This window comes from Glandiceps talaboti, chromosome 5 (assembly GCF_964340395.1).
Source record: "Glandiceps talaboti chromosome 5, keGlaTala1.1, whole genome shotgun sequence".
NCBI classification, from domain to species: Eukaryota; Metazoa; Hemichordata; class Enteropneusta; family Spengelidae; genus Glandiceps; species Glandiceps talaboti.
In genome coordinates, this window is record NC_135553.1 from 20847205 (window position 1) to 20861336 (window position 14132).

General features: G+C 36.9%; 2 protein-coding genes across 2 annotated transcripts; one reads left to right on the forward strand and one right to left on the reverse strand.

The window, feature by feature from the left end:
* The first annotated feature begins 622 nt into the window (after window positions 1-622).
* LOC144435479 (carbohydrate sulfotransferase 11-like) lies at window positions 623-7136 on the forward strand. The gene is made up of 4 exons (XM_078124073.1): window positions 623-657; window positions 2148-2182; window positions 5675-5757; window positions 6252-7136. The coding sequence occupies exons 1-4, from the start codon at window positions 623-625 to the stop codon at window positions 7113-7115; spliced, it is 1017 nt and encodes a 338-aa protein (XP_077980199.1). The 3' UTR covers window positions 7116-7136.
* A 1755-nt stretch (window positions 7137-8891) lies between these two features.
* LOC144435559 (actin, cytoplasmic 1-like) lies at window positions 8892-13335 on the reverse strand. The gene is made up of 6 exons (XM_078124145.1): window positions 13313-13335; window positions 11651-11846; window positions 10811-11056; window positions 10309-10555; window positions 9485-9676; window positions 8892-9321 (listed from the first exon to the last, which is right to left on the reverse strand). The coding sequence occupies exons 2-6, from the start codon at window positions 11771-11773 to the stop codon at window positions 8996-8998; spliced, it is 1134 nt and encodes a 377-aa protein (XP_077980271.1). The 5' UTR covers window positions 11774-11846; window positions 13313-13335; the 3' UTR covers window positions 8892-8995.
* Window positions 13336-14132: the final 797 nt, after the last annotated feature.

Here is a 14132-nt window from a genome sequence, read left to right on the forward strand (position 1 = left end):
AAAACGTCAAAAATATGGCGACAGTCATTCAAAAATTCTATCAATAATTACTAACCGTTTACCGTTTATTTGCCATAGAAAGAATGAATTTGTCAGTATGCCATACACATACAGAAATTGACAAAATAGAGAAATTGCACAACACATCTGTATAGAATACAATTGAGAGTTCTATGGCCGGAAAACAGGGAAAAGCTAAAGTGTAGCTTGTAAAAATCTGTTTCCCGAGTTTGGTACTTTACAATTCGTAGTACAATTAGAAATAATGAGGACTTTCTAAAAGAAGAATGTAAAATATCAATACAATTGCTCTACAGTAACTATGAAGTACGGAATAATTATAAAATACCGTATTTACACAAGAAAAAAAATTAGTTCAGTCAAAAGATATGAAACAGGTGGAAGGAAACATATAATAAAACTATACTTATACTTTGGAATGTTGCAACATCTGGTAAAGTTTGATGCATCCACAGGCCAAAATTTGATAAGACTGGTAATGTCTACAGAATATGCAGGTTTATTGTCTGATAAGAAAGTACTCTTTAATTGCTGATTTGAAAGCATTTCTGTTGGTGATGTTACGTATCGTTTGAGGTACGTCATTCCAGATTTTACCACCATGAGAGTACTGGCTAAGAGTGAACGTTTTCCTTGGTATGGAAATATTAAGTCAATGAGCGAGAGTTTGGTGCTATGTGATTTCCTAAAACCGTACTGTTCCCTATGCAGGATATTGAAACTGTCAAGAAAATGTACCAACTGCTTGTTTACAATTTTCTCAAAACGTTTTCTAAGAGATGGGAGGGTAGAATTGAATTATTTCACTGCGGTGCGGTGCGCAACTATCACATACGGAGGTTTTTACGATATCGATGTTAGCATGTTTACGTACGCTTAGCGGCTGTACAAAAGGTGATTTGTCCAAACAAGCTGTATTTGTTCACTTAGTCTGACTGTTTACACTCAGTCTGATGATGCTGGTCGATGTTCGGCAATCCATGAATTGAACAGGAAAGCATATGTCACAGTTCACACGTGTTTTCACTTTTTAAATGACACCCACAATAAGTCTAGTACTTGATGCAAACTATATATGTTGATGTACCTGTGTACGTGTAGCGGCGCATTGTTGTTGGTATGTTTTGTGCCAGAAAGCGATGGGACTGGGTGTGAGGATTTTTTATCCTCTGTTACCTTTGATGGTCATGTCCAATATTCGGAAAATGATCAATTAAACCGAAACCGTATTTCACATGTGCCTTATACATGTATATATCACAACAGCAACATCGTAACTGTACAGGTAGTCTTGCTGCTAGACGTTCGGGCTTTCTTTCGATGCTAAAACTATAAGCGAACGAAGTTCGCATGTGAGGGCCTGCCCATCCTCGATAGCGTTGTTCGGCTGTGTGTCGTATTTTATCGGAAGAACATCCGAGGGCTAGCTGATAGACTACTGTACAGGTTGATGTTTGCAAACAATTTCAACGTAGTTCAGAACATATACTATACTTCTGACGTCAGAAGTGTAGTAATATGAAATGTATCGATCGATTTCATATTACTGTACTTTGATGTCACAGCCTTGAAATATGAGGGTCTATGTATATAATAAATAATAATAATAATAATAATAATAATGATGATGATAATAATAATAATACCATGTTAGTATTATACCTGCGTCAACAAAATAACCTATGATCAGCATAACTCAGTCACAACTTAGAAATAGCAGCAAGTGTGTGTAGTAAAAGATAAACTACACACGAGACAATATGTTAGTATGTTGAACAAATAGACCACATACTTTATTCAGTCAAAGCCCTGATTTTGGCCTCACAGCCTCATTCCAAGCAAAATCCTGTGCTAGATGCTCACAAGTCCACGGTCAAAACCCAAGTATCTAATCTCCGATACTTTCGGTTGTTACAAAAATAAATCAAACTGAGCCAAGCATAGGAGATGAGCTTATAGGTCATTCACAGGCCTTTGCAAGATAGGCCATGGTGGCACTCTATTTCCTGTCTGTGTGTACTTTGGGGGGTATGCATGGTAAAGCTTACTTGATTAATCATAGAGAATTGCTGCTTTCCTCGATGTCTGAACAATACGAAAAACATCCCTGATTTACATTTCTACAGGATACCAAGGGACAAAGCGTTTAAGAAACGATACTGTAAGGTGATGATACCCCCAATTTGAGCGAGGGCGCTGTATTCCCAATTTCCTGTTTGCAGTCTGAAATGGTGAACGTCATGGAAACAAATGACAGTAAACTTAAATTTGAAGGACATGAAATATGAACTTGTATTCTTAAGATATAACCCACGAAGTGAAAAATCATTGGTTATGCAAATTCCTCATTAAAACTAAAAGCTACATCAGTAGGCATTAATATTCATTGGATATTTACCAAAATGTAATCATTTTTTTTTTGTCAGACAGACAGACAGACATACAGACAGACAAACAAACAAACAAACAGACAGACAGACAGACAGACAGACAGACAGACAGACAGACAGACAGACAGACAGACAGACAGACAGACAGACAGACAGACAGACAGACAGACAGACAGACAGACAAACAAATAAACAAACAAACAAACAAACAAACAAACACGACAAAAGTAAAAGCGAACGTTTTGTTGCATACGTTTATCTGTTTTACTATACTGGTTTGTGATATCAACCGGTATATGTATTGCGAAATCGATAAAAAAAAACATCAAAGAAACAAGTGTAAAATTATTTTCATAACTATAAGTGACCGATTACACATATTCAATTTTATAAATTATATTCATCGATCCTACCATTTGAATAACTTGTTCTGTGAGATGAATCAATTTCAGTGAAACATCTTTTAAAATTTACTAACCTTTTTTTTTTACACCAGAGATTTGCGATGAAACAACGGACATTGAATTACATGGTGATTTGTGGTACATTATTGTTGCTGGGGTGGATAGTGTTATTTCTGGTATACGGAGGTGATTCAGAAGCATACATAACACCGAGTGAGTGAGTTTTATTGCGTCTAAATGTGCATATATTATCTTCTCAGTGTTGGTTGGTTGGTGGTTGGTTGGTTGATTGATTGATTGAGAGACCGACCGACCGATAGATGGAATGGCACTTGAATAAATGAATGTATGTTTTGATTCGTAGATGGGTTTTATTCCGGTTAGTTGACAAATTACTAGCTAGATAGACGGAACAGTAAAAACAGTCTATCGAAAATGGTGAGTTGAGGCAGAATTTTTTCTTTATTCTCAACAAACACGTCACCCAGTCTACTATTTATGATAGTTACTGTAAGGCCAGAAAAAAATTTAAAAAAAGCTGCTGAACGGGCAATCTAACCCATCACATTGGGTAGGTAGGTCGATTTCATTTTTTCACAATGCCTGACAGGATGTAAAAACAAACCATATATAATGATAGCAAAATATTTCAGGTCGAGTTTAGATAGAACCTATTCAGTCATCTTGATTGTACTATCTCTTGCAATTTGTCTGCATAGCTACCATTAGGTAATGTACATAATTTAAGGTTAAACAAATGTTGTAACTCCTCTTACCCTTGCTTCTCAAAAAAATGTTAAGCCCCGCCATATGAAACCCAAGCAGTATTTTAGCCAGCCCATCTGTCACCTACACTACACAGTGGAGATAAAAATTATATGGTACAATGATGTATTAAAATAATAATGATAGCCAACTACACTAATACTCCGATCGAGATTACTTTACACAGGATGTGGATTTCACATGCATATTAGGAGATGTCTCTAATTAGCTCTAACCTATGTAGGGAGGTACTTAGCCAGCCACCTTCCATCTTGTTTTGGGAGAAAGACAATTATCACCTTGATTGCTACTGATTGGAAGGAGACAACTCCAAAGATGACAAAAATGAAAATAAGACAGTGTAGGAGGCCATTTAGAGACGTAAAATATCAAACCATAGACATAATTTAAAGTCTTACAATGCTTGAATATGGTAATAAAATACCAGAATTGAAACAATTATGCTATGCAGTACATATTATCTGGAAGTGTATTTTGTTTTGGCAAAGCTAAGATATTTTGCGGATGTGCACTTGGTAAATGACTTCTCCTGAAGTTTAATTTTGTTCCAAAAAATCCCGAATAAAAAGCAAAACATTTCAAGACTTTCAGAGTTTTGATGACCCAATGACTGCTCAGCCCACTCCCATGGTCGTAAACTTTTGCTCAATTCTTTTTAGTGCACATTGGATATGCAACAGTTTAATATCAATTTTGAAACAAAGTGTGCATTTTACTGACATGCGAAGCCCGCATGAGGATATTGCCCATCACCAAAACAAAAATATGGATAGGTTGAACAGCTTTTTCATTTTTTTCTAGCCTAATGTCGTATCTTTTAAAGTAGTTGCCGAAAAGATGTCACATTCAAAGTAAAAAACCCAAACCTTTAAATAAAAAAAATTGGATGGTGCTTCTCAAATGAGTAACACAACAAAATAATCATTTTCTTTACCCAACTCCCAAAACTTTTAAAGCCCTCCTTTATGTCGGGGCTCAAGGTGAACTCAGTGGATTATCCCTGTCATTATCATTATAATGGAAATTGAAGTTTGGATTTTGATGTCGAAGGTACAGCTCTGTTTACAAATTCAGGGTCATTCTTTCCATAGCAAGTTGTCGCTTCAAATGAATTGCGGAATAAACGCCAGTGTCAGTGCAATGAGATAATTATATCAGACAAAATTTCAACCAAAGACAACGACGAACACAACTGAAAGTTGATCTTCAAAGAGTGGATCTTAAACTGCGTACCTAGTTTTTCAGGGCCACCAAATATTCCAAAAAGAGATCTGCCGTTTTATCAGTAAATGATTTAATATGAGGAACAAAATGTAAATTAGATCGAGCTCATCTTTGGAGTCACTGCATGCAGCAGGCGACCTTACGTTGAACGACTTTTTCTGTCTTTTTTTTTAGTTTCACTCTCTGACATTATTGCGACTTTCAAGACTACTGTTAGTGTTACTCGCGGAAAATGCACAGTGCATGTCCTCACTTCTTTTGTACTTTCCCACACAAAGAATTTGTGCAAAAAGTTACAATTTTCAACAGGGCACATTTTTATTCAAAGTTAAGCCAGCGTACAATAGAGATGTAAGATACATATTAGCGAGGACTCAGTGTATAGTCACTTTTGATTTTAGTGAACCATCAATTTAAATCGCGCATGCGAGGAATCGTCAAGTAAATAACGATGTTAATAACATCGCTATGTATTCAAAGAGTTGCTTTTTTTCTTTCTTTTTTCCTAAAAATCTCGGGGGGGGGGGAGCAGCTGCCCTCCTGCCCCCCGAAGGCTACGGTACTGATTATCAAGGAGAAGTCCTAAATATTTGCATTTGCGAGTTCTTTCTACTACCGCACCGTCTATTACAACTGGGTCTGGATCCCTTAATCTTTTTGCGGATATCTATTTGCATTTCCCTCCGAGTCGTCTTTCCCACATTAAGGTGTAAATAGTTATCCTTACAATATATAACAATTTTTTTAAATTTCGCCAAGGTACTGAAGTAGGGAGGGTTTATCAGTTTATGCCTTGTTATTATAAAACTACTTTTTATTGTAAACTTACTTTCCTTATATTTGTAATAGTTCCCTACAAAAATAACCATGGACCATTCCGGCTTCTATCAAGTAAACAACTTCAAGAGAATTCTACAGAAGACGAAACGAAGGTAAAAAATTAGTGTGAATATGCCCGTATTGTTTAATGTGTAGGCCATTTAATAAAAACACACCAGGGCAATAAAACTGTAATCAAAGCATTAAGGCCGAAAACATGTTTTCTTTTATATGAGATCATACCCTATATACCTCTTTTCTCCATATTTTGCAAACCCATGTTCAGAACTCTTATCAAAAGGAAGTAAGCGCCTATAGAGTCATGAATTTGTTGTGTATCTATTAAATATGCATGTATGTGAAATCCACAATTCAAATTCAAAAGTGTACCAGTGAAAGAATAAAGCAGAAGGAAATTAGTTTCAATTTGGTGTTTTTTGGCAATCGAACAATATCTAAGTCATGTAACATCATAACAACACTTCAGAACCCAAAGTATATGAAAAAAAAGGTTTCATTTCGTGGAGTGGCATTCCCTGTTTAATAACTACCAGTGATGTAGGTGTCAACTGTATTCTTAGTCATTTTCAATACTTTGTGTTTGCAGGATGTTTACCAGCAACGTTTAGAGGTTTATAGGAATGGGTGTAATGATGCCAAGAGAAAGTTTCAGCTGAACTTATTAAAAAGTGGTACATATTTTGTGTACGAAGACAATACCAAACTTATTTACTGTTATGCACCTAAAGTGGGCAGTACAAATTGGCTCAAGCTTTGGCTAGTTCTATTGGGTGTTATCAATTCCACACAGGCTGATAATATGCACCACAGCGTCGTTCGCCCTAAATACTTCAAACATATTCCATTGCTAAAAAGGTTGAACGAAACTGAAAAAAACAAACGTTTGGAAAACTATCTTAAATTCATCTTTGTTCGCCATCCCTTCAAGCGTTTATTGTCGGCTTTCAGAGACAAATTCGAATCGGCAGATCGGTTGAAAGAAAACTTTGTTAAGATACATGGAACAAAGATCATACGTCGATATCGGGCAGGGGGACATAATATGCCAGAAGAGGAGGTAAACAACCTTCGTCAGTATGTACAGTTCAAAGAGTTTGTTCAATATGTCATAGACACGGCAGGTACATCAGAAGTTGACGGTCATTGGAAACCGATTAATCAACTTTGTTCTGTGTGCTCAATAAACATTGATGTCATTGGCAAGTTTGAGAATTTGGAAGAGGACACACTCTATGTATTAAAACGTGCTGGCGTCGATGATGACACTGTTTCATTTCCCAAATTTGATACACGAGCTACCAACAGCTCCACTACTGATTTACTTCGTCGATATTACTCCAGTATAAGCAAAGACAATATTCTGAATTTGTATGACGTATACAAGCGCGACTTTATTTTATTCGGATATCCGTTTCCTGATGAATTTATTCAGTGGTCAACTTCCACGTAGAGCTGTACGATACAACCAATAATAGCATCATTGATGTTGAAGTAGTACAATTGTAGTCATGTGTTAGATTTTTTTTTAAATGTCTATATACACCATAATTGTACAGTTGGTATTGGCAGTATCTGTGTTGCTTAGTCAACCACCTATGTAAATTTTTGAAGGTTTATCCACTTGCCTATTAAACTATCCATGTTGTTAATTTGCAATATACATGTACATTACCATTTCACTGTTGCTATGGGCGTGGTCTTGTTGATATGTGTGTATGACTGCATGTGTGTATGCATGTGTGTGTGTGTGTGTGTGTAAGTATGTATGTATGTATGTATGTATGTATGTATGTATGTATGTATGTATGTATGTATGTGTGTGTGTGTATGTATGTATGTATGTATGTATGTATGTGTGTATGTATATATATATGATTGTATGTATGTATGTATGTGTGTGTGTATGTATGTATGTATGATTGTATGTATGTATGTATGTATGTATGTATGTATGTATGTATGTATGTATGTATGATTGTATGTATGTATGTATGTATGTATGTATGTATGTATGTATGTATGTATGTATGTATGTATGTATATATATGTGTATGTATGATTGTATGTATGTATGTATGTATGTATGTATGTATGTATGTATGTATGTATGTATGTATGTATGTATGTATGTATGTATGTATACTTTGGTCTGCTCAGGGATAGGTACATACCTCGATATTACTGTACTCACCCAAATATGTTCAAATTTATCGATCTGATATCCACTGACAAGACTTCCATTGTATGACGACTAAGGCTTTATATTATTCATGATTAGGCACAATGGCCAATAATTGCCACTGGTGGCGTGTTAACATGTTAATATGTAATCACCAATTTGTATCTTCTCCACTAAGTTATGTAACCAATGTATAGTTATTGTCTATTTATTCTTGACTTCAAAGCTCATGGGTCAATTGACCTGATGCAATAAACCAACATTATGTATGTATGTATGTATGTATGTATGTATGTATGTATGTATGTATGTATGTATGTATGTATGTATGTATGTATGTGTGTGTGTGTGTGTGTGTGTGTGTGTATGTATGTATGTATGTATGTTTATGTATGTTTATGTATGTATGTATGTATGTATGTATGTATGTATGTATGTATGTATGTATGTATGTATGTAGTTATTTATTTATTTATTTATTCATTCGTCCGTGACCTACCTGGCCATTCATTCACCCATCCATCCATCCATCCACCCACCCACCCACCCATCCACCCACCATTCATTCATGCATCCACCCATCCATCAATCCACCCGCCCATTTATTTATTTATTTATTTATTTATTTATTCACTCACTCATTCTCTTTTCTTTCTTTTCACACTTTCACACTTTAAAGTATCTAGGTGGTAACTCTCAAACGCCACCGCAGTACTATTCTGCAAACTGCTTGACTACTGTGTGATATCGACGATAATAATAGGAATGTAATCATTGTAATCTTAATGTTGTATTTAAAATAGATACGTTTGAGTGTAATGACTACATGCACCCAAATGATAAAAAATACGGTTAACAATACGGTTGAACACTTGATATATGTTACATCTTAACTACTAGTAATAAATTGACAGCACATCATTGCTTGTAGTCATTTTCATAAACATATGTATAGGTACTTTCCCATTCTCGGACATCTTTATGAGAAACCGTTAAATAATCAATTAAGCAGGCCTTAATTAAAAGTGAAAATACATTGTAATTCATTTGTCAAGCGATCAACACTTGCAATATTTGTAAATGCAAATATGAAATGTTCTAAGTTGGTCCATCCAGCTCCCTTTGCAAATGTCAAAATGATGTGTCTTTAATTAAAAACATTTTCTGTGAACGATACCAGGTCCCGATTCGTCGTATTCTTGTTTGCTGATCCACATCTGTTGGAAGGTTGAGAGTGAAGCTAAGATGGAGCCTCCGATCCATACAGAGTATTTACGTTCTGGTGGGGCAATGATCTTGATCTTCATGGTACTTGGTGCCAACGAAGTCATTTCCTTTTGCAGTCTGTCAGCAAGGCCTGGATACATACTGGAACCACCTGACAACACGGTGTTAGCGTATAAATCTCTACGGATGTCGATGTCGCACTTCATTATACTGTTGTACAGGGTCTCGTGAACACCAGTATTTTCCATTCCTGTTAACAAATTAAAACAAAGTTGTTGACTTAAATTTGGAACCACATATTTACGAAGGAATTTTATAGCATTGAGTCGTAAGTGAAGTGATATTCTCCTAATAAAGTCACGTGATTACTGCAATAATTATGGTTGATGATAAAAACAAAGACATTTCCTTACCCAATAACGCGGGTTGAAATAAAACTTCAGGTGTGCGGAACCTTTCGTTGCCAATGGTAATAACGTTGCCGTCTGGTAGTTCGTAACTTTTCTCCAATGATGAACTGCTGGCGGCGACTTGTAATTCACTCTCATAGTCTAAGGCTGTGTAACAGAGCTTCTCTTTGATGTCACGAACGATTTCTCTTTCAGCTGTAAAAAATATATATTTATATATATACAAATGATGTAAGAAAGGATCATATTTCGGCATACTGTGCGTGATATATGTGTAGTCTGGTAGTTGTAAGAATTCAAACACTGATGATCAGATGAATGGCATTCTACGGTTTATATGAAAATCTTTCTTTATGCAAATGACCCGTTAATGTTTGTAGGAGGTGTAACCAAAACCTTCCAATTTGTTGACAAAGGAAAATTTGCATCAATCAAGTTTCATAAGAATTGATGCCGGAAAGTTTGAGATATGTATCGAAAGACAGACGCCACACGCACACAGACACAGACACACAAACAAACTCACAAACAAACAAACAAACAAACAAACAAACAAACAAACAAACAAACAAACAAACAAACAAGGTTACAATGAGACCACCCTTCGTCACGGAACAAAGATTTGTTGAATAAATTCTCACTATTTTCCCATACGCACAGCTTGGTAAAACCAGCTGAACTTTAACCCCATCCAACAAATGCGTATGCCATGGTTATTCCTACATTGATAATTCTAAGAGTATACAAATACAAGTGCTATCTGGGTTTTGAACTTGCTTATAGTGCCCAAAGTTAACAGTTCAACAACACTATCGCACTAAACTAACCTGTCGTAACGAAACTGTATCCCCTCTCATTTAGTATCGTCATCAGATAGTTAGTCAGATCGCGACCAGCCAAGTCTAGGCGAATTATAGCATGTGGAAGAGAATAGCCTTCGTATATTGGTACAACGTGTGAAACACCGTCACCACTATCCATCACAATACCAGTGGTACGACCAGCTGAGTACAGAGACAGCACGGCTTGGATTGAAACGTACATAGCTGGTGTGTTGAATGTTTCAAACATAATCTAGAACGAGAAATGTAAACCGGTTCACAATGTTGTAGCGAATACTTTTGAATTTTGAACGAACAACTTTAATATACAAGCTGTGTATTCTTTGACGATGCCAGATAAATAGAACACTTATAATTATATATGAAGCAAACACGGTATGAACTAAAATAGTTTAAAGTCATATACGTCCGTTTCGTTGATGGCGATTTAAAGCAGGTTTGTGGTACGTAAGACTAAAAGTTTCTGACGTCCAACCCAGTGACTCACCTGTGTCATCTTTTCTCTATTGGCTTTTGGGTTAAGCGGTGCTTCTGTCAACAGAACTGGATGTTTTTCAGGTGCAACACGTAACTCGTTGTAGAATGTGTGATGCCAGATTTTTTCCATGTCATCCCAGTTTGTTACAATTCCATGTTCGATGGGATGACCGAGGCCGAGGCCAAATATACCTCTGTTGCTCTGTGCTTCGTCACCGACGTAAGTATCTTTGTTCTCCATACCAACCATGGTGGGCTAGAACAAAACATAAGACCTAAAGGAATTGTTTGGTTCCGGTTAATCAACCCCACCTAGTTTTTCACGCCAACCCTACACTTTTTAAGTATTCGAGAGAAAAAAAATAAAATCGCGAAAATGGTGTGAAGTATCGCAGGAAATAGTGGATGCGGAAACTGACAATCTGTATTGGCTGTACATCTGATGAGAAGAAACCAATAGCCAGAGACCATACCTGAACTAGACAGTTACATATGAAAAAACCCTATACAAAATATACCTTCCCCACCTAAAATTGAGCGTAATCGGAATCACACATTTTTTTAATGAAGGATTTTTTAAACTTTGCCTAACCTTAGCTGGTGACGACTAAGCGAATGGAAAACTGCTATTGATGTACGACATGAAGTTTTCTAGATTACAAATGCACGGACCAAATTATAAACAACTGCAATCGTGCCCCCCCCCCCCCACCACACACATTCAATTCCATTTCATTTCGTTTAGTGAAGTCTATACAAAGTAATTGACTGAGAAATTAACACGGCTGGTTCGAACAGAATGTACATAAGTAGTATTTTGAAGAAAACTGTATGCAAGTACGTAACTCACCTGGTATCTCGGCCTGCCAACAATGGGTGGAAACACAGCACGGGGAGCATCATCACCGGCAAAACCTGCCTTACACATACCAGAACCATTGTCTACAACCAAAACAGGAATATCTTCGTCCATAGTGATTGCACTTCAAGTCGGAATTCGATGGTTATAGCGTACTTTGTCTACGACCACGCATTTGTATTTTTTTCTGCAATGAAAGGGGAACAAAGGCACAGTTGAGTCTATCGTGGAGGTAGAATCACTTCTACACCTCCATGAGTGAGTCTATTTTGGCTGTTTTTCTTTTTGCGTGGGGGACTAAAAAGAGAAGTCGTTTTCGGAAATCCTATACACCGCGGGACCTCTCTATAATCTCAGACCCTATAGTGGTCATTTGGAAATGGTTTACTTGTAATCTGGATTAGAGGGCTGCTGTACAATGAGGCAAGGCATTGTGGGAAATAAACAAAGCTAGAAGCTTCACAACTCCTACCCAATGCCGAGGCAAGCTCCCAACATTGTTTTATTTCCTATAATGCCCCGCCCTAGTGTCAAACAGGCTTCTTTATAAGGCAGATTTGTCAATTTTTAGAACTCTATTTTAGATGTAGGATTTGTAGATATGTAGGCTTAGGTGAGTAGCCTACTGAAAATGAATGCTTGTTAAATCTGCACTAGCTGCAACTGGGACATTATTATTGGTCGTTTACTTATTTAAAAAAGACACTGTATCTGTTAATTAGTGGTTAATATTATCTGTAGGTAGTGTAGTGGCAAGTTTTTCACCATGTTAAAACTGTAATCAAGGATTATCATTTTTTTGGATCAGCCAACCACAATATTTTCACTGGAAATTGTTAATATAGAAATAATTAGATTGGCATGTTACACGTTAACCAGTGGTCGATATTATCAATAAGCAGTACAGAAACAGGTTGAAATTGTGATTGCCGTTGAGGGCGCTGATGTTTGGGTGCGGACCCGAAATCGTGTTTACAAGTACAAAAAATATGTTTACCCACAGGTAATGCAATATTGGTTCACGGTGTACGATATTACGAGTTGGTTTTTGTACTAATGCTCCAGTTGCATTTAAATAAAAATAAAAATATTGTCGATAGTCAGGACAGTTTGTCACTACAAGGAGCGGTGGCCCGGTAAATAGCCTCGGGATAGTCACGACGAAGAGCGGCGTTATGATTCAACTACACTAATTACTAGTAAGTCAATATACGTACAGTTACTGCTTGCAGACAGAGTACGGGATGCTATTCCAGGCCTTAACGAGACGGAAAGGGTTTATCGAGGCCGGATCTTTACTCCGTCTGTAAGCAGGGCATGCGAGATAATAGCATTAGATAACAAGACCCCAATATTTTTCAATTGGTGCGCGGCCAACGGCTTCGGCAATGGACATGGCCATATAGGTAGAAACTTTCCTACCTCCATGCCCATGCTGTCGTGACAGGATCGATGCAGTCACGATCTATACTGTGTTCATGGAGGTAGGAAGAACCTTGGCGTAATGATACTGACTGTACGTGTTACTACTATACCTCCATGCTGTGTACGTTGTAGCACAGACTTGTCTATGATTATAGTTTGTAAGATCATGGCGGTATAAACTCCATGATCTTACAATATACCTCCATGGTAAGATCGACAGTCACTTACCATTCTTCAACTTGGCGTGAACAATATGACTGTAATACTGTATTTCGCACGTTACGTCGTGGTCGCATTTTATGTGCTATCTTGCTATGACATAGTTTCCCTTTCCGTCAATGACAACATTTCACAGTGGTGACTCAGTGGTACGTGTTACGTACTGTATCGTAAATGCCCATGGTACTACCTAACACAGTCGGCAAAGCCCCTTAATCACGTGATCTTATGAATGGGCATTCAAATTTCGATCTTGTTTACATTATGTAGTGTGTTGTAACACATACTACTAGACAATGTACACTATGATGATTTTTGGGGGAAGGGCCGGGGGATTTGCGAGAAAAAAAATTGCTGCAGGCTTAAGTAAAGTGAAAAAAAATCCTTGCAAACAAAATGCTTCCAAGGTACGTGTATAAGCTTAAAAAAACTGTTGTGATACACGTGCGCACACAATAAATGTGTCCCCGACGTACCCAAATGGTTTAAAGATTTTTGTCAAAAGTTAATATTAGCTTAGACCACTATAACTTGTAGTTCTCTGAGATACTAGTTAATTGTTGGCAAATGTTGAAACAAAAGAAAACACTGATATCAATTCAAATTACATGACCTGACTTCGTACATTGAATCGTGTAATTTTTCCACATAAATTATAAACCATTTTTGGCATGCAACAATATGCCATGAAAATGTGTTACTCTATGTTAGCTTTCTAAATTCGAATTCCAATAGTGATAAGGAGTCGCCATTATTATCATTTCGACGTGTTAAAATACACCAGAAAACACTCTTTTGGTCGCTGAATTTCAAAAATCGCGGGCGGGAG

Excerpts from the sequence above, each read along its gene's own strand:
- LOC144435559 (XM_078124145.1), bottom strand. The coding sequence starts at position 11,773 with ATGGACGAAGATATTCCTGTTTTGGTTGTAGACAATGGTTCTGGTATG. Across the intron at positions 10,556-10,810 it reads ATAGAGAAAAGATGACACAG|ATTATGTTTGAAACATTCAA; the intron begins GTGAGTCACTGG and ends TTCTCGTTCTAG. Across the intron at positions 9,677-10,308 it reads ATACAGTTTCGTTACGACAG|CTGAAAGAGAAATCGTTCGT; the intron begins GTTAGTTTAGTG and ends TATTTTTTACAG.
- LOC144435479 (XM_078124073.1), top strand. The coding sequence starts at position 623 with ATGAGAGTACTGGCTAAGAGTGAACGTTTTCCTTG. Across the intron at positions 658-2,147 it reads AAGAGTGAACGTTTTCCTTG|GATACCAAGGGACAAAGCGT; the intron begins GTATGGAAATAT and ends ACATTTCTACAG. Across the intron at positions 5,758-6,251 it reads CTACAGAAGACGAAACGAAG|GATGTTTACCAGCAACGTTT; the intron begins GTAAAAAATTAG and ends TTGTGTTTGCAG.